Source organism: Oncorhynchus keta, chromosome 10 (genome assembly GCF_023373465.1).
Source record: "Oncorhynchus keta strain PuntledgeMale-10-30-2019 chromosome 10, Oket_V2, whole genome shotgun sequence".
Classification (NCBI taxonomy): Eukaryota; Metazoa; Chordata; class Actinopteri; order Salmoniformes; family Salmonidae; genus Oncorhynchus; species Oncorhynchus keta.
In genome coordinates, this window is record NC_068430.1 from 24652481 (window position 1) to 24673831 (window position 21351).

General features: G+C 43.0%; 1 protein-coding gene across 1 annotated transcript in view; it reads left to right on the plus strand.

The window, feature by feature from the left end:
- Positions 1 to 1557: 1557 nt before the first annotated feature.
- The window catches only part of suclg2 (succinate-CoA ligase GDP-forming subunit beta), a 131686-nt gene continuing 111892 nt past the window's right edge, over positions 1558 to 21351 (plus strand). The window contains exon 1 of the mRNA XM_052526740.1: positions 1558 to 1685. Coding sequence (XP_052382700.1) covers positions 1602 to 1685 — 84 coding nt within the window. The 5' untranslated portion in view covers positions 1558 to 1601. The remainder of the gene's footprint in view (positions 1686 to 21351) is intronic.

Sequence of the window (21351 nt, forward strand, 5' to 3'; positions counted from 1 at the left end):
AGGGTGTCTTACTTAGTTAAAGGGGGACAATCACGGACTACATAAAGAAAATCAGCCATGTAACGGACACTGACGTCTTGATTCCAGACAAACTAAACACCTTCGTTGCCCGCTTTGACGATAATACAGTGCCACCGACGCACTGCCATCTCTCCCTATCCCAGTCTGCTGTCCCCACATGCTTCAAGATGGCCACCTATGTTCCTGTACCCAAGAAGGCAAAGGGAACTGAACTGAATGACCATCGCCCTATAGCGCTCACTTCTGTCATCATAAAGTGCTTTGAGAGACAACACTGGGGCCCCACAACTGCGTGGCCATGCACACCTCCAACTCAATCAACAAGTTTAGGCCTGATCACCAACAACAACAAGACAGCCTATAGGGAGTGAGGGCACTCGGAGTGTGGCGTCAGGAAAACAACCTCTCACTCAACATCAACAAAACAAAGGAGATGATCGTAGACTTCAGGAAACAGCAGAGGGAACACCCCCCTATCCACATCGACGGGAAAGCAGTGGAGAAGGTGGAAAGCTTTAAGTTCCTCGGCGTACACATCACGGACAAACTGAAATGTGCCACTCAAACAGATAGTGTGGTGAAGAAGGCTCAACAGCGCCTCATCAACCTCAGGAGGCTGAATAAATTTGGCTTGTCACCTAAAACTTTTACATATGCACAATCGAGAGCATCCTATCATGCTGTATCACCACCTGGTACGGCAACTGCACCGCTCACAACCGCAAGGCTCCCCAGAGGAAGATGTGGTCTGCACAACGCATCACCGGGGGCAAACTACCTGCCCTCCATTACACCGACAGCACCTGATGTCACAGGAAGGCCAAAAAGAACATCAAGGACAAGAACCACCCGAGCCACTGCCTGTTCACGCTGCAACCATCCAGAAGGCGAGGTCAGTACAGGTGCATCAAAGCTGGGACTGAGAGACTGAAGCTATTTTTCAATCTCAAGGCCATCAGACTGTTAAATAGCCATCACTAACACAGAGAGGCTACTGCCTGCATACAGACCTTGAAATCATTGGCCACTCTAACAAATAGATCCCTAGTGACTTTATTAATGCCACTTTAATAATGATGCTGACATAACTTGCATTACTCATCCCATATGCATATACTGCATCTTATACCATCTATTGCATCTTGCCTATGCTGCTCGGTCATTGCTCATCCATATATTTTTGTGTACATATTGTTATTCTATCCCTTTACTTACATTTGTGTGTATTAGGTAGTTGTTGTGGAATTGTTAGATTACTTGTTGATATTGCTGCAACTAGAAGCACAATCATTTCGCTACACTCGCAATAACATCTGCTAACCATTGTATGTGACCAATAACATTTGATTTTGCATATCTAAATATTCATATTGTCAATTGCCTAATATGCACTTTTTTCATATATTTTATCGTTGAAATGTTACATTTCTGTTTAACGACTGGTACAGAGGCATAATACATTGGCAAGTCAGGCAGATTGTCGTGGCGAAAATGTGGTTTTATTGTAACGCCCACTTCCGCCAGCCTTCCTATCAGCGGTCAGATTGCCTCGCACGCGGTCTTTCTCTTTCCCCGTCAACATGGCGGCATCCATGGCATCACAGGCTGTAGCAAGAGGTTTACACGGAGCAAGTGCTAAGTACTTATTTCTTGACAAATTCAAGGTACTGACATCATTTAAAATGTTGACAATAGGCTTTTCATTACGCTTTTACTGTCACTGACAACTCACCAAACTCGCTGCTATAGCTAGAACTCACGGATCAAAATTGAGAAACAGCTAGCTGTTGTAACAGTCCATTATTACCTAACCATCGATGCAATTGAAATGAAATATCTTAAAATGAAACATATTTCCATGGAAGAGAATTGTTGTTAGAACACTAGAGTTCTGTCAGTAGACTTTAGTCACGAGCATCATGCATGCATTCTAGCCATTGTTGTACTGCACATAGTGATTTGAGTATCAAGTTTAATTGACAATAGTATAGAACTGCCTGAATAATGAGGTTATTTGTGTGGCAGACAGCATTTTATTTGCAAGGTTGACCAACTAAAAATAATTAAATCGAGGTGCCTCAAATGAATTAAACTGTTATGTGATATTGATTGACCTTTGTTTTTCCCTGGGAAACTCACTATTCTACCTTTGACCCCAATTGACTTAAATGCTTCTATAGCGGTTAATAGTAATGTCAGCTTTCAAGATGGGGTAATGGTGCAAAGGTTGTTTCCTATTTGTACTTTAAACAGAATGTATGTAGATAAAGTGTCCCTGTTTGACTGATTGTTGCGAAATAGATTTTTCTTTCCCAGTTGCAACTTCAGTCAGGTCACTAGTTTATAATACACTTTGTTAGATGAATCAGAATATTTTTACATTTGGTGGATACGTTTTCTAAGAATACAAAATAGTAACGTGTTAGGCCATGGGACTGCAGAACAGCATGTCAATCAGCACACTAAGGGCAACCAGATTGAAACAAGTTGCATCATATGTACTCAAACTAGCATAGATTGATAGATTGTTGGTGCCTCTTTTAGCCTAGGCTAGTTTGGACTTTTGGAGTCTCCTATGTTGACTTCTTCTCTTGTGCTTTTGCACTTTGTGCATCATCACATATGTTTTCAGAGTTATCGCAGTTTGTCAGTGACACTTGAGGATAAGGCATAACTTGGGAGTGGATGAGGCTTGATATCTTTGTTTACTATATCCAGACCTCACTAATATAGATTCACACAATTATTCCAGCAGTGTTATGAAGTTGTGAGGAATATGTTTTTGAAAGGAGGATGGGCTATTTGTGGCCACAGTTTGAAGGTGGCTGAGTGCGTCATAGGACTATTCCCCCTGGTCACTGCTATCTCCTATTGATAGATACAGAAGGCTATATTGATGTAGCTCAATATAGGCCTAGTTCTGCAGTCTAATTCTTCTCTCTTCTAATATTAATTGACCTGAAATAGCTGTGTATGTGTTTTTCAAGTAGCCCAGCCTAATTAACCTTACTAAATGATGGAGTCAATTAGCTATCAGAGTTTATTGCTAAAGCATCATTGCTGTTATGATCATTGTCATTAGCGTTATTGCCCTTTATCTACAGGTGAGATATAAGGGGGGCACAGTTGACCTAATACCTACTTTTACCCACAGTATAGGCTAGCATCTGTCTGAAGCCCCAAACACCGTTACTGAATCACTTACCATCCCACAACTAGGCTAACACTAACAGTACTCTCCTAGCAAGCGCAGTAGACAGACCACCAACATGGGTACTTGCTGCTTGAAAATCTAGTTTGGTATTCTGTGTATAGTGCTAAGTAAGCATATATTTTCATCTCGTTGGTACTGCATAATGAGACATAGCCTAGCTTTAGTAGCTAGGGACTAGTTTTTTCTATCAGGAAGAAGGCTTGGGATAATGAGAAGGCACACACTGTCAAGTTGTCTTACATTGCACATCTTTATATTTTCTTAAGTCAAACATTTTGAAGATGATGCAAGCAACCTTAGTTTGGATGGTGTGTGTGTGATAAATTAGGTATTGTGATGCTGAGACATTTGAAAATGTATGTCAAACTAAAACCAATGATTGCAAAGTTAAACAAACCATACAACTCTATGCACAAGGACTACATTTACCAATTTCCACAACATTTTACAAACACATTTAGGCATACTTGAAAAACGGTGCACATGCAAAGTTTGTAACAGAATGATCGTTGGCACTGTCACTCTGTTTCCAAACTTTGCATCTGTAATGTAAATGTGTTTTTGTACAATTTTCTATGGAAATTGTTAAGGCGTCTTTGTGCATAGTTGTATGGTTTGTTTAACCTTTTCGATTGCATATCATTAGATAGATGATCTCTTGGCAGATCTATTGTGGTATTTTCTGTTACCCTGGTGTTATTGACAACACCACCATGCCTAACTCTTGATGAAGCAGAGCTCAGCCATTTTCACCCATCTGGCCTAGAATACAATCTGGAGATGTTAAAAATGTCCCTCTGCTTCAGGGGTTAAATCGCCCCCAGCCTCTCCTTGTGTTCAGACTAGAGGTCGACCGATTAATTGGAATTAGGGCAGATTTCAAGTTTTCATAACAATCGAAAATAGGTATTTCTGGACACCGATTTGGCCGATTTTTTTTTTCTTTTTTAAATTTTTTAAAATGTATTTTATTTTATTTTTTACACACCTTTAAGTAACTAGGCAAGTCAGTTAAGAACACATTCTTATTTTCAATGACGGCCTAGGAACGGTGGGTTAACTCCCTTGTTCAGGGGCAGAACGACAGATTTTTACCTTGTCAGCTCGGGGATTCAATCTTGCAACCTTATGGTTAACTAGTCCAACGCACCAACCATCTGCCTCTCATTGCACTCCACGAAGAGCCTTATCTTATAAAAAACAATCAATCAATCTTAATCACTAGTTAACTACACATGGTTGATATTACTAGTTTATCTAGCGTGTCCTGCGTTGCATATGATCGATGCAACGTAGGGGGTTGATTTACCAAAAGCGCATTTGCGAAAAAAGCACAATCGTTGCACGACTGTACCTAACCATAAGAACCAATGCCTTTTTAAAAATCAATACACAGAAGTATATATTTTTAAACCTGCACATTTAGCTAAAAGAAATCCAGGTTAGCAGGCAATATTAACCAGGTGAAATTGTCACTTCTCTTGCGTTCATTGCACGCAGAGTCAGGATATATGCAACAGTTTGGGCCGCCTGGCTCGTTGTGAACTAATTTGCCAGAATATTACGTAATTATGACATAACATTGAAAGTTGTACAATGTAACAGCAATATTTAGACTGAGGGATGCCACCCTTTAAATAAAATACTGAACGGTTCCGTATTTCACTGAAATAATAAACGTTTTCTTTTCGAAATGATAGTTTCCGGATTCGACCATATTAATGACCAAAGGCTCATATTTCTGTGTGTTATTATGTTATAATTAAGTTTATGATTTGATATTTGATAGAGCAGTCTGACTGAGCGGTGGTAGGCAGCAGCAGGCTCGTCAGCATTCATTCAAATACCATGTTCGTGCGTTTTGCCAGCAGCTCTTCCCTGTGCTTCAAGCATTGAGCTGTTTATGACTTCAAGCCTATCAACTCCCGAGATTAGGCTGGTGTAACCGATGTGAAATGGCTAGCTGGGTGCGCGCTAATAGCGTTTCAAACGTCACTCGGTCTGAGACTTGGAGTAGTTGCTCCCCTTGGAAGGGCCGCGGATTTTGTGGAGCGATGGGTAACGATGCTTCGAGGGTGGCTGTTGTCGATGTGTTCCCGGTTCGAGTCCAGGTAGGGGTGAGGAGAGGGACGGAAGCTATACTGTTACACTGGCAATACTAAAGTGCTTATAAGAACATCCAATAGTCAAAGGTATATGATATAGAGAGAAATAGTCCTATAAATACTACATTAACTACAACCTAAAACCTCTTACCTGGGAATATTGAAGACTCAAGTTAAAAGGAACCACCAGCTTTCATATGTTCTCATGTTCTGAGCAAGGAACTTAAATGTTAGCTTTTTTACACGGCACATATTGCACTTTTACTTTCTTCTCCAACACTTTGTTTTTGCTTTATTTGAACCAAATTGAACATGTTTCATTATTTATTTGAGGCTAAATGGATTTATATTGATGTATTTATTATATTAAGTTAAAATAAGGGTTCATTCAGTATTGTTGTAATTTTCATTATTACAAAAAAATGAAAAGAATCGGCCGATTTAATCGGTATCAACTTTTTTTGGTCCTCCAATCATCGGTATCGGCGTTGAAAAATCATAATCGGTCGACCTCTAGTTCAGACCTCATCTACGTGCAATCTGCAGGAGCCTGGACATCTGCCAGCGTTCCAAACAATTGATTGTTTTAGTCTGTGACGGAACACATTGACTTCAGCACCACTTCTCTCCCCCAGTGGTCAACTCATGCAGAACTTCTAATCTAAGTTTTCTGGCTACAGCACCTGGTTTTGACACCCTCTCTCGCTCTCTTTTACTGCCGAAGGGATAAAAGTAACAATCCAGGATGCTGTTGTCTGTGGCACAGTATCAGAGCCCGTGCAGGATGACTGACTGACTGGCAGGTAGTGTCACAATGGAGTCTCATTGGCTATGACAGTTGTCCGCTCCATAGGGAATTACATTTAAGATGATTTGTCAATAACAATGCGCAAGAAATCGCAATATTTCAGATGGATGGTGTATGAGGGAGAGGGAGGGGTAGGTTGTTTTTTTGCCATGAATCAAATCTCCTGAATTCTTGTCTGCACAGTGAGATAATCCTCCAGCTGTTTTTCACTGTCGCCTCACCGTGCTGAATTTGTAAACATTTGCCACGTTCTTTAAGGTGTCACAGCTCTCTGGCCCCATAGTGCTGCAACCCAGCGTCAGTTTGAGTAGGAAACGGCAGGGAGAAAGGAGCTCAATGAGAGACCGTCCTGAATATTTTAGTGGGGGGGTGGGGACTGCGACGACTGGTTGCTGGAACTTCAAACGCCAGGCGGCTTCCCCATCTGTCTACAGCAAGAACACATTTACATTTCCTCCCAGCGAGGGATACAGTACAGTTAGCTATAACTGGATTTGAATATCATTTCGCCAAGGTTAATAGCCATTTCTGTAGCTCATAAGAGGTGTTTAGGCTTTTTCAATAATTTAGAAGGGCTGCGATCATTCTGAATTTGGCAGCCTGCAAAGCAAGAATGTACGGTAATGAATGAATGAATGCACGCACACATCAACCCAGTCAATTCAGTTATTTGGGAGATGCTGGGAAATGGCAGCAGTTAAAATGGAAGGATGAAGAGCAATATTGTAAACACATTAAGGTTATAGGCTACTGTTGGGCATTGACCTTGACCTAACCTATGTAACCCAGGTCCTGCACAAATCATTCCAGTGTGAGAGTGAGAGATGGAGCATCTACACCTTGTTCCTCACTCTTATCTTCCCTATAGAACTGACACCTGCAATTATGTGTCCCTATGAAGTCTCTTATTAGCTATGATAATGGCTAACTGTCCTATCTGTGGAGACCCAGAGATTTGGGTTTGTTCTCCAGCTAAGCCTGTCTGCAGCTAATTAAGCCCTGTTGTCCCTCACATTGCAGATGAAGCAAATCTCAATGATCTAAATCCTGTAGCCATGCTCCACTGCTCCTGCCTCCTCTTCCTTCCCCTCTCTACCACAGCACTGCTCCTGCCTCCTCTTCCTTCCCCTCTCTACCACAGCACTGCTCCTGCCTCCTCTTCCTTCCCCTCTCTACCAGAGCACTGCTCCTGCCTCCTCTTCCTTCCCCTCTCTACCACATCACTGCTCCTGCCTCCTCTTCCTTCCCCTCTCTACCACAGCACTGCTCCTGCCTCCTCTTCCTTCCCCTCTCTACCAGAGCACTGCTCCTGCCTCCTCTTCCTTCCCCTCTCTACCACATCACTGCTCCTGCCTCCTCTTCCTTCCCCTCTCTACCACAGCACTGCTCCTGCCTCCTCTTCCTTCCCCTCTCTACCACAGCATTGCTCCTGCCTCCTTTTCCTTCCCCTCTCTACCACAGCACTGCTCCTGCCTCCTCTTCCTCCCCCTCTCTACCACAGCACTGCTCCTGCCTCCTCTTCCTTCCCCTCTCTACCACAGCACTGCTCCTGCCTCCTCTTCCTTCCCCTCTCTACCACAGCACTACTGCTGCCTCCTCTTCCTTCCCCTCTCTACCACAGCACTGCTCCTGCCTCCTCTACTTCCCTTCTCTACCACAGCACTGCTCCTGCCTCCTCTTCCTTCCCCTCTTTACCACAGCACTGCTCCTGCCTCCTCTCTATCACCGCACTGTTCCCATCCCAAACAGGCTGACGTCATGGTTTGCGCCTAATTGGAGCCTCCTCCAGATGTCCTCTAACTCCCCTAATGACCGGGACATGACCTTGACTTCCTCTACAGCTCTCTAGAAGAGGGTAGGAGGCAAGGATGAGAAAGTGAGAGAGAATCACCACTGTCCTATCAGTTTTGGCTTAAAGCAGGAACACTTCCCTGAGAATTTCAAATGGATTCCATCATCACCCTATTGGAGGGGTGTGTTTGTGTGTGTGTCTGTCAACACCTAATTAGTCCATTAATTTGAAGACTATGTCTTTTTTTTTCTGAATAAATCCTGATCTGAATTAGGCTCCTAATGCTTCATCGTGCATGATATTACTACATGATTGGTTTTATGTGGGGATTTACAGATTATTCACATTGGCCTGTTTATGCTGCAAATTCAAATCATTCTGCCTTTCTGCTCTCCATTTCCTTAAGTGTAGGGTATGTGTCGTCACCGTCACTGCTAACTAGCATGCAGTGGCTGTCTAATTGCAATACAGCTCATCTTTATGAGTCAGAACTAATAGCAAACTGCCTCCTCATTAGCTGGAAAACATTTAACTACAATCAGGACACGCAGTGATTTTTATAACAAGTCAGTGCAGTGTCTACCCACGTTTCGGGCTCTGCTCTTGTAAATGGATCAGGATTCCAATCCCCTTTAACTCTACCCGGATGGTTAGCTAAACGGAGGCAAAGGGCCCGAGTTCAAAACCTGAATAGGAACCAATCAATTACGTACAATTGGCAAACTGGCAATGTGTTAATTTCTTAAACATTTTGATAATGCCCCTTAGGAGAATTCCAGTTAATTAACTCGGAGGCCATCCGTTGGTGCTAATTAGCCAGAGTAATTTCAAAGGGTTAGGGCCTGGCCATGACTAGTAATGAGGATTTTAACCCTGGGAGACGTCTGGGGACGCCACTGTATTAGAAGAGATTCAGAGCTGTATACACATCCTCTGTAAGCTGTCTGGCTGGCTCTATATCCGGTTCAGAAGAGGAGAGAGACTAGCATGATATAGTACAACTTTTTCAGGTGTTTTTGTTAAACAAAGATTTAAAAACATAAATGACTATGCACTTTTTGTGTAGCATGTAGAGCAGGTGTTGAACAAAGTAGTGTGGCTGAAGGCAGAGTTGTACATTTCGGTGAGACCTCCTTCAGTGGACATGAATGGAAATCAAAATCCTGTTCTCTAAAGACCATTTAGTTGCAAGATGTCCTTCTCACACCTCTCATTAGGTGTTGTGTTTTGGCTATAGCCTACTGTACTGGATAACTAGGCCATCTCTTCCCTTCACCCTAAAATATTGTCATTTAGGAGACCTTGAGATCATTTCAAAGTGTATTTGTTTTATTTAAATAAAGCCTTGACTAGACTCCCATAAGCTTCTCTTCCTATTCCCAAAGCTATGCTGGATCCATACAGATTTGCTCATGAATATGTTTGTTAAAAAATGCAAGGGCTCTTATCAGAATCAATTCCCTATCGACATATTGAGTTATTCGGTCTCTGTGCTCCTAATGGAGGGGCACTATGTCCAGCCTCTGAGACATGCTAATGATGATAGCCTTCCCTGAGAGGGTTTGAGGACAGGGCCATTGAAGGGCCATGTTCATTCTTCTTTTCTGCTTTAATGCAGCCGTTGGCCCTTAATGGAGCATGCCAGAGGCTTTTTTTATTCATACATCAAAAAGTTAAACATAACCACTCCATGAAATAATACCTCTAGATTTGGCATCTGAAGAGTGAATGAGTGAGGATGTTGGTCTCTGTCCAGGTGTCCTAATAAAGCATTGATTTTCCTCTCTGCCGTTTGCACGGGCTCTTCACCCCATCCATCAACAGAGTTCTGTTCTAGAAATGTCCTGTTGTGTTGTGTGTCTGAGAGCGTTCCTTCAGTTCATGTAGGATTTCCCTCCCCTCAATCAAAGCATGGCCTAAAATAGGGAAATAGCTTAGGCCTAGCCTACTTCATGATATGTAGCCTACTTGACAAGGCCTTAAGGCCATTTTGTGGATTAGACAGTGATGTGAGCCATCAGGGGAGTGCTCCTGTTCTATGTAGTAGGCCTAAAATATACACGGAGTATACTAAACATTAGGAACACCTTCCTCATATTGAGTTGCACTCAACATGGACTCTACAAGGTGTCGAAAGTGTTCTACGGGGATGCTGGCCCATGTTGACTCAAATGCTTCCCCTAGTTGTGTGAAGTTGGCTGGATGTCCTTTGAGTGGTGGACCATTCTTGATACACACGGGAAACTGTTGAGTGTGAAAAACCCAGCAGCGTTGCAGTTCTTGACCCAAACCGGTGTGCCTGGCACTTACTACCATACCCCATTTAAAGGCACTTAAATATTTTGTCGTGTCCATTCATCCTCTGAATGACACTCATACACAATACCTGTCTCAAGGCTTGACCATCTTTATTTTACCAGTCTCCTCCCCTTCATCTACACTGATTGTAGTGGATTTAAGTGACACCAATAAGGGATCATAGCTTGCACCTGGTCAGTCTGACATGGAAAGAGCTGGTGGTGTTAATGTTTATACTCAGTGTATAGTACTGTATATCTTATGGCAGGTGTACCCAATTACTTATGTGTGTTTCTGTGTTAGCCGAATTGGATGAGCTAGCCCTACGTGTGATGAGGCTGACTCAGAATAGGTCTCCTGTTAGTAACATCCTCCTTTCTAAGTAATGATACTTCTGCATGACATTGTTCATGGCTCACAAAAAACAGAGTTTGCTAAACCGCTGTCATTTTGTACCACTTGAAAGTCAGAGCTGAGGGTGCTTCTGAGTCTGCTGAATGCCATATGCCAGTTCTGAGGTAGGAGCAGTGTGCTTGCTGCCCTGGCTCTGTCCTTTTATGCCACTCCTTGGTGGAGCATCTGCGACACTGCACAATTTAATGCAGCTGCTGCCACAGCACTGTCCTCTGCTCTCTGCCTTTGTATGGGGACAGACAGGAACTCTGTGTGCTTTACAGAGAGGAGCCGTATGGACCGCTGCAACACATGCTTCACTCAGCACATTTGGGTTCTTTATGCATTTGTTTTTGGTTAATTATATTCATTTTTGAATGTCAATTTATTTGAATGACTTTGGTAACTTACAGTATGCCTTGTTGCATTTTTCCCCTTGTTGTTGTGGCAAAATGACGAGTATAGGGCCTAGGCCCATATTATATTCATTCCCTTTTAGGCTTTATATTCAGGTCATTTGATTGGCTGTTTGATGGTCGAGGATCAACTATTGATATTCTAGTAGTCAAAAGATTGTAAAAAATAAAGACTGAAATAAGTTCTAGCCTGTATATTGGGGTAGGCTATGAGCTTAAAGTAAAAATGGCTCATCTCTGTATCTTGGAAGTGCTTTACTCTGACATTTTGTGATCACTGGCTGAATGTCAAGATTTTAGCTGTAAGCCTTCTGAAAGAAAACATCTCCCTCACAGAATATTGTGGTCTTTACCAATAAAAGTACTTTTTGCTATCGCTTGAACTTGGTGGCCAGATCTTTGGCTGTACAATTTCTCATACTTTGGTGTGAAGACCAATGTTGATGGTCAGACAGGGACAGTGTTTGATAAAGATACCAGCAGGGTGGAATTACTTTGTTACATAGTTTTTCCACAAGAGATGAGCCTAAACCTAATTGATCTAATACCTCCAGCATAAAATAAAACTAACAAAACACAAGAAGCCCTATAGGCTATGTTAATGGAGACCTGTGAAGTGTCTAGTCACTGCCCGGCTATAGCCTATTGAGTAAAGACTGAGAGGAGAGAGCACTAAATGTGTTCACTGATGCATACCCTCTGAGGTGAACTCTCTCAAGATCTAATTTCCAGTGACAGTTATAGCCTTTCATGTTTTATGGCTCCACCGCTCAGGAACATGTCCTTTTTTCACTTTCACAATGAATGAGACCTTGGCCATGTCTGAATACCCATACTAGCGTACTGCATACTATTTACTCATCGTACGTACCGTTTAGTGAAAAGTGTGCCACAGCCGCAACTCAGTAGTGCCTCCTGATTGGCTGAGTGTGGGTGGATCTTTCCAAATTCAACAGACATGCATCACATTAACCAGCCTGATAATAGCTCATTTCCAATTTGAGAAATGTTTTTAAACTCTGGATAGAATAGGAATGGTTTTATAGGCCTACTCAGGCTGGTTATAGGCAGACTATCGCATACAACCTATACCATAGCCCATCTATCCTATATGAAAAGGACTTGGTTCCATTTCATCATATTTATTAGTGAAACCAAAATTAACTAACATTCTCTACCAGTTAAAGTTTGAACACATCTACTCATTTGAGGGTTTTTCTTTATTTTTACTATTTTCTACATTGTAGAATAATAGTGAAGACATCAAAACGATGACATAACACGTATGGAATTATGTAGTAAACAAGTGGTAAACACATCTTTACTTGAGATTCTTCAAAGTAGCCAGCCTTTGCCTTGATGACAGCTTTGCACACTCTTGGCATTCTCTCAACCAGCTTCAGGAGGTAGTCACTTGGAATGTTGTTCAATTAACCTAAAAGTTCATTTGTGGAATTCCTTTCCTTCTTCATGCGTTTGAGCCAATCAGTTGTGTTGTGACAACGTAGGGTTGGTATACAGAAGATAGTCCTATTTGGTAAAAGACCAAGTTCATATTATGGCAAGAAATGCTCAAATAAGCAAAGAGAAACGACAATCTATCTTTACTTTAAAACATGAAGTTGAGTCGCAAAAACCATCAAGTGCTATGATGAAACTGGCTCTCGTGAGGACTGCCACAGGAATTGAAGACCCAGAGTTACCTCTGCTGCAGAGGATAAGTTAATTAGAGTTACCAGCCTCAGATTGCAGCCCAAATAAATGCTTCGCAGAGTTCAAGTAACAGACACATCTCAACATCAACTGTTCAGAGGAGACAGCTTGAATCAGGCCTTCATGGTCAAATTTCTGCAAAGAAACCACTACTGAAGGACATCAATATTAAATAGATACTTGCTTGGGTCAAGAAGCACAAGCAATGGACATTAGACTGGTGGAAATCTGTCCTTTGGTCTGATGAGTGCAAATGTGAGATTTTTGGTTTCAACCGCCATGTCTTTGCGAGACGCAGAGTAGGTGAACGGATGATCTCCGCATATGTAGTTCCCACCGTAAAGCATGGAGGAGGTGTGATGGTGTGGGGGTGCTTGCTGGTGACACTATCAGTAATTTATTTAGAATTCAAGGTACACTTAACCAGCATGTCTACCACAGCTTTCTGCAGTGAAACTCCATCCCATCTGGTTTGTGCTTAGTGGGACTATAATTTGTTTTTCAACAGGACAATGTCCCAACACCTCCCAGGCTGTGTAAGGGCTATTTGACCAAGGAGGAAAGCGGTGGAGTGCTACTTAAATGACCTGGCCTCCACAATCACCCAACCTCAACCCAATTGAGATACCTTGGGATGAGTTGGACCGCGGAGTGAAAGAAAAGAAGCCAACAAGTGCTCAGCATATGTGGGAACTCCTTCAACCATTTCTCATTAAGTTGGTTGAGAAAATGCCAATACTGTGCAAAGCTGTCATCAAGGCAAAGGTTGGCTTCTTTGAAGAATCTAAGATATATTTTTTATTTGTTTAACACATTTTTGGTTACCACATGATTCCATATGTGTTATTTCATAGTTTTGATGTCTTCACTTTTAATATACAATATAAAAAAATTAAAGAAAATCCTTGAATGAGTAGGTGTGTCCCAACTTTTGACTGGTACTGTATATAAATTCAATCAAATAGCCTATTAGACACAACTTATCAAATGTTCAAATCAAAAAGCTATTACACAGAAAAACGTGGACAGTCGGGTGCATCACAAATTCAGAACCTTCTGGACAGTAGCATAATACACTAAAGTACTGATCATTGGGAACTAGATCAGAATGCCTGGTAAGGCTTGACCAAATAAATAAAATAATAGCCTGCAAAACGGCCTAGCCTGCAAAACTAAAACAATCCATATGTTCAAATCAAAATGCGTGATTAAGATGACATCAATAACGCAGCATAATCCCAAGTCCCCGGTGCCGACACATTAAGAAATCAAAAGATGGTGATTTAGTTTAAAAGCTCTGCCGAAGGCCAAGAGAAGAATGAGCAAGGCAGTTAACCTACAGTTCCCCGGGCGCCGAAGACGTGGATGTCGATTATGGCAGCCCCCCGCACCGCTCTGATTCAGAAGGGTTGGGAGAAATGCGGAAGACACATTTCAGCTGAATGCATTCAGTTGTACAATTAACTAGGTACCCGCCTTTCCCAATAAACACTTTTCAGTGAAAAAACTGAAATCCACAGAGTATAAAAAATACTTATCTTTTCAAATATGTAGCCTACGATGCATTACTTTAAGCACAACAAAACTACTTAGCCTACATTGGTCACCAATGCAGAAGCTTTTGCATCTTCCCAATTAAGTAGCCTAGTTTCTTCCAATGCATTGTGGAAACGTGTGCATTGAATTCTACTAGATGAAGAGCTGAACACGTCCTTTAAACCGTACTTGTTTTTCCAAATGTCCCATACCATTAAACATAGAAAATGTGTCACGTGTGAGTGATTGCATTGTTTCCCCGCTATTTGTTATTTTCGGTAGCACATTCCTCATATCTAATTGGTTTGCTGTTATCAAAATTAGTATGACATCTGGGCATATAAAGTATACTTAGCATACTCAAACTGCCTACTATTTAGGATGCGAGTATGGCTATTCGGGCATGGCCCTTCTCCCCTAGCACCCTTTTTTCCTCTTGTTTCTTTCTCTCTCTTTGTCTCTCTCCCATTTTCTCATACTCTCTGCTTCAGTGGGTAGAGGTTGGATGTGAGTCTGTGGATGTGTTTTTGGCCCTAAGTATGACTTGCCTTTGCCTGATATATAGCAGTATATAGGACTGTGTGTCAGTTTGTATATGAGTCTGCACAGGCTGCTGGTATTTAATAGCGCCTGGTAGGTTGTCTCGAGCACTGATGAAGATAATTACTGTAGAGCGAGTGTCTCTGGGGAGGGCAGCCTCCTGCAAGTAAATCCTCCACTCACTTCTCTCTCTCCCGGGGCAGGCCTGCAACACAAGCACGACTCACTCCCCTACTACCACCACCCTACATGATTTAGCCTACACATGACTTGGCAGTGACTTAACCTTGACTTGGCAGCATTTTACTGCCAAAGTCAAACAGGAAATTAAATAGAATGAAAGGGAATCCTGTAAAGCTCAAACATATGTGCCAGAGAATATCCTACTTTCAAAGAGAATAGGAATGGCAAGCATATAAACTCTCTCACGCGGTGTTGTCACAATACCAGTATTTCGATACTAAGACGTAAGGAAACAAAGGAAGCAGAACAGGAAGCGGACTACATTTCTTGAGGAAAACAGTCCTAATTGTTGGAAAGAACAGTCACATTTGTTTTATTTTGCAAGCTATTGCACAATATTTTACTTAAGTAGGTTTTAAAGGACCATAGAGCTCAGTCTGCTTCGTGTTTTCTTTTTTTGCCATGGAAAATCTGGTATTGTAGTATCGCGATACTGGTATTGCAACAACACTTTTAATGCTGGTGACTCAGCATTTCAAATGTTGACACTAGCATTTCCTGTGACAAATTAAACACTAATCATTAGTGATTAGGCTTGGGTCATACCCCGGTATACAGTACAGATGGTATATTTCAAAATATAGACGGTATGACAAAAAGCTGAAGCAGCGCCCCTTGTGTGCACATTCGGTAATACCATATACCCGGAAGTGGCACAGTGTCACAGAAACATTAGGTACAGAAACATTAGGACGGTATCTGCATTCCTACCAACCCTATTAGTGATTGGTGAAAATAATCGATAGTTATATATCGTGATATTATTTTTGGATGATATTATATTGATATTTGACTTCAAGTATCAATTAGTATTTTATTTTTTAAAATTGCTACTGTGGGTAGCGTTAGCTAGCGCTAGTTGTCCCTTCGCCTTGTTCTTTATCTTCTTTTTAAAAAGTGAGCAAACATGTTTTCAGACCTTTTATGTCCATGACTGATCGAAACTAGTTTTCTCATGCTCTTGTCTCTACAGCAGACATATGGTGAGCAATACGTTTGGAACATCGCAATAAAATCGCAGTATCGAATCGCAATACATATAGAATCATGAGTCATAATGCGTATCGTATCAGCTCCAAAGTATCGTGATAATATCGAATTGTGAGGTCACTGGCAATTCCCAGCACTACTAATCATGCATTCCTGCATGTGGTTCCATTGTGGGGAAAGAAATCCACATCAATAACTCCCTTCAGACTGAGAGAACAGGCAATGGGATAAAAGGGCTATTTATGAGCATGGCAGGGTAAAGTGTGGCTTTAGTCCTTCCTTGGTATTACAGTGGTGTACTGGTATGTGGGTCTCTCAGTCAGTGTACTGGGGATAAAGTGCTGTTGGCATCCCACTCCTGTATTGTTTGTCACAAGGTAACTGTCAGTGCCTGGAGGGACACAACCAGCCCCACTTCGCATTCAGCAGCTGTTGTTTTAGGATCTTTTCCTCTCCTTTTCCCCTCCATTTTCTCCCTCTTTGGTGACAGAGAGGAGTCATCCCTAATCGCTCTGAAGTTTTTCCTGCTCCCCCTCTCCAACTGTTCACCAGGTACACGACAGCTGCTTATTTAAGGTGGTATTTTTCAAGTTGCCAGAAATTAAAATGAGTTTGAAAATAACTTTTTTTTTCTCCTCAGCAGACTTTGTCAGAAATTGTCAGATTAATATTGAGCTCCACTGGTTTTATTGTGCCAACTCATGCTAGCCGGTTAATGATCTACTTACTGTGAAGAACTCTCAAGCCAATGTTAGCTCTGAAAAGCAGCCCATTCCATCCTAAAGATGTCTCCTTTCTGTTGAGTCCACAGAGAGCCAACACCACTTCTCATTTTACAATGTTATTATTTTTAAGAGGCAGGCGTTATTAGGCCGAAACACTGTAGGCTCTTTCTGCTGACTTCATAACACTCAGTGTGTGCATTTGCTATAATATAACACACACACACACACACAGGGCTCTACAGTGTGACATTTTAGTCCTAAATACCTTCGTTGTGTGCTCTGTGTAAAAACAAAAGGGTCAGCGTAGAGCCCTGACACACACACACTAGGTTTTCGTTAGCCAGTTTTTAATGTTCTTTTTTATCTTTTAGAAAAGCCTATAAATAATTGGCACCGGCCAATTCTCTGTGAGAAGAAAAAAATCCCATTGCGTAATAGTGTTTTTTAACCTGTGTGTCGTACGGCAATTGCTCGGCCTCTGACCGCAAGGCACTTCAGAGGGTAGCGCATATGGCCCAGTACATCACTGGGGCTAAGCTGCCTGCCATCCAGGACCTCTATACCAGGCGGTGTCAGAGGAAGGCCCTAAAAATGGTCAAAGACCCCAGTCATAAACTGGTCTCTACTACCGCATGGCAAGCGTTACCGGAGTGCCAAGTCAAGGACAAATAGGCTTCTCAACAGTTTTTACCCCCAAGCCATAAGACTCCTGAACAGGTAATCAAATGTCTGCCCGGACTATTTGCCCCCCCAAACACCTTGTTTATGCTGCTGCTACTCTATCATATAAGCATAGTCACTTTACCTATACACTCATGTACATACTACCTCAATTGGGCCGACCAACCAGTGCTCCCGCACATTGGCTAACCAGGCTATTTGCATTGTGTCCCACCCGCCAAATCCTATTTTACACTACTGCTATTCTTTGTTCATCAGATGTGAGTTTCTAGATTTTTGTTTTAGATTCCGTCTCTCACAGTTGAAGTGTACCTATGCTAAAAATTACAGACCTCTATATGCTTTGTAAGTGGGAAAACCTGCAAAATCGTCAGTGCATCAAATACATTTCAGGCTTCAAACATAAAGATATAAAACTGTATTATTTTGTGAAGAATCAACAACAAGTGGGACACAATCATGAAGTGGAACGACATTTATTGGATATTTCAAACTTTTTTAACAAATCAAAAACTGAAAAATTGGGCGTGCAAAAAACTTCTTCACAACAGTATCTCGGACCTGCCTGGTGTGTTCCTTGTTCTTCATGATGCTCTCTACGCTTTTAACGGACCTCTGAGACTATCACAGTGCAGGTGCATTTATACGGAGACTTGATTACACACAGGTGGATTGTATTTATCATCATTAGTCATTTAGGTCAACATTGGATCATTCAGAGATCCTCACTGAACTTCTGGAGAGAGTTTGCTGCACTGAAAGTAAAGGGGCTGAATAATTTTGCACGCCCAATTTTTCAGTTTTTGATTTGTTAAAAAAGTTTGAAATATCCAATAAATGTCGTTAGTGATCATTGTTTTATAGTTCACAATGGAGCCCCGAGTTCCACTCTGCATAACCCTGTTACCTCCTTTGTCCCACATCCCACACATGCGGTGACCTCACCCATTACAACCAGCATGTCCAGAGATACAACCTCTCTCATCATCACCCAGTGCCTGGGCTTACCTCCGCTGTACCCGCACCCCACCATACCCCTGTCTGCGCATTATGCCCTGAATATATTCTACCATGCCCAGAAACCTGCTCCTCTTATTCTCTGTCCCCAACGCTCTAGGCGACCAGTTTTGATAGCCTTCAGCCGCACCCTCATACTACTCCTTCTCTGCTCTGCGGGTGATGTGGAGGTAAACCCAGGCACCCTCATTTGTTGACTTCTGTGATCGAAAAAGCCTTGGTTTCATGCATGTCAACATCAGAAGCCTCCTCCCTAATTTTGTTTTACTCACTGCTTTAGCACACTCTGCTAACCCTGATGTCCTTGCCGTGTCTGAATCCTGGCTCAGGAAGGCCACCAAAAATTCAGAGATTTCTATACCCAACTATAACATCTTCCGTCAAGATAGAACTGCCAAAGGGGGAGGAGTTGCAGTTTACTGCAGAGAGAGCCTGCAAAGTAATGTCATACTTTCCAGGTCCATACCCAAACAGTTCGAACTACTAATTTTGAAAATTACTCTCCAGAAATAAGTCTCTCACTGCTACCGACCCCCCTCAGCTCCCAGCTGTGCCCTGGACACCATTTGTGAATTGATCGCCCCCCATCTAGCTTCAGAGTTTGTTCTGTTAGGTGACCTAAACTGGGATATGCTTAACACCCCGGCAGTCCTACAATCTAAGCTAGATGCCCTCAATCTCACACAAATCATCAAGGAACCCACCAGGTACAACCCTAACTCCGTAAACAAGGGTACCCTCATAGACGTCATCCTGACCAACTGGCCCTCCAAATACACCTCCGCTGTCTTCAACCAGGATCTCAGCGATCACTGCCTCATTGCCTGTATCTGCCATGGAGCCGCAGTCAAACGACCACCCCTCATCACTGTCAAACGCTCCCTAAAACACTTCTGTGAGCAGGCCTTTCTAATCGACCTGGCCCGGGTATCCTGGAAGGACATTGACCTCATCCCGTCAGTTGAGGATGCCTGGTCATTCTTTAAAAGTAACTTCCTCACCATTTTAGATAAACATGCTCCGTTCAAAAAATGCAGAACCAAGAACAGATACAGCCCTTGGTTCACTCCAGACCTGACTGCCCTCGACCAGCACAAAAACATCCTGTGGCGGACTGCAATAGCATTGAATAGTCCCCGCGATATGTAACTGTTCAGGGAAGTCAGGAACCAATACACGCAGTCAGTCAGGAAAGCTAAGGCCAACTTCTTCAGGCAGAAGTTTGCATCCTGTAGCTCCAACTCCAAAAAGTTCTGGGACACTGTGAAGTCCATGGAGAACAAGAGCACCTCCTCCCAGCTGCCCACTGCACTGAGGCTAGGTAACATGGTCACCACCGATAAATCCATGATTATCGAAAACTTCAATAAGCATTTCTCAACGGCTGGCCATGCCTTCCGCCTGGCTACCCCAACCTCGGTCAACAGCTCCGCCCCCCCCCCCGCAGCTCCTCGCCCAAGCCTCTCCAGGTTCTCCTTTACCCAAATCCAGATAGCAGATGTTCTGAAAGAGCTGCAAAACCTGGACCCGTACAAATCAGCTGGGCTTGACAATCTGGACCCTCTATTTCTGAAACTATCCGCCGCCATTGTCGCAACCCCTATTACCAGCCTGTTCAACCTCTCTTTCATATAGTCTGAGATCCCCAAGGATTGAAAGCTGCCGCAGTCATCCCCCTCTTCAAAGGGGGAGACACCCTGGACCCAAACTGTTACAGACCTATATCCATCCTGCCCTGCCTATCTAAGGTCTTCAAAAGCCAAGTCAACAAACAGGTCACTGACCATCTCGAATCCCACCGTACCTTCTCCGCTGTGCAATCTGGTTTCCGAGCCGGTCACGGGTGCACCTCAGCCACACTCAAGGTACTAAACGATATCATAACCGCCATCGATAAAAGACAGTACTGTGCAGCCGTCTTCATCGACCTTGCCAAGGCCTTCGACTCTGTCAATCACCATATTCTTATCGCCAGACTCAGTAGCCTCGGTTTTTTGGATGACTGCCTTGCCTGGTTCAGCAATTTCTTTGCAGACAGAGTTCAGTGTGTCAAATCGGAGGGCATGCTGTCCGGTCCTCTGGCAGTCTCTATGGGGGTGCCACAGGGTTCAATTCTCGGGCCGACTCTTTTCTCTGTATATATCAATGATGTTGCTCTTGCTGCGGGCGATTCCCTGATCCACCTCTACGCAGACGACACCATTCTATATACTTTCGGCCCGTCATTGGACACTGTGCTATCTAACCTCCAAACGAGCTTCAATGCCATACAACACTCCTTCCGTGGCCTCCAACTGCTCTTAAACGCTAGTAAAACCAAATGCATGCTTTTCAACCGATCGCTGCCTGCACCCGCATGCCCGACTAGCATCACCACCCTGGATGGTTCCGACCTTGAATATGTGGACATCTATAAGTACCTAGGTGTCTGGCTAGACTGCAAACTCTCCTTCCAGACTCATATCAAACATCTCCAATCGAAAATCAAATCAAGAGTCGGCTTTCTATTCCGCAACAAAGCCTCCTTCACTCACGCCGCCAAGCTTACCCTAGTAAAACTGACTATCCTACCGATCCTCGACTTCGGCGATGTCATCTACAAAATGGCTTCCAACACTCTACTCAGCAAACTGGATGCAGTCTATCACAGTGCCATCCGTTTTGTCACTAAAGCACCTTATACCACCCACCACTGCGACTTGTATGCTCTAGTCGGCTGGCCCTCGCTACATATTCGTCGCCAGACCCACTGGCTCCAGGTCATCTACAAGTCCATGCTAGGTAAAGCTCCGCCTTATCTCAGTTCACTGGTCACGATTGCAACACCCATCCGTAGCACGCGCTCCAGCAGGTGTATCT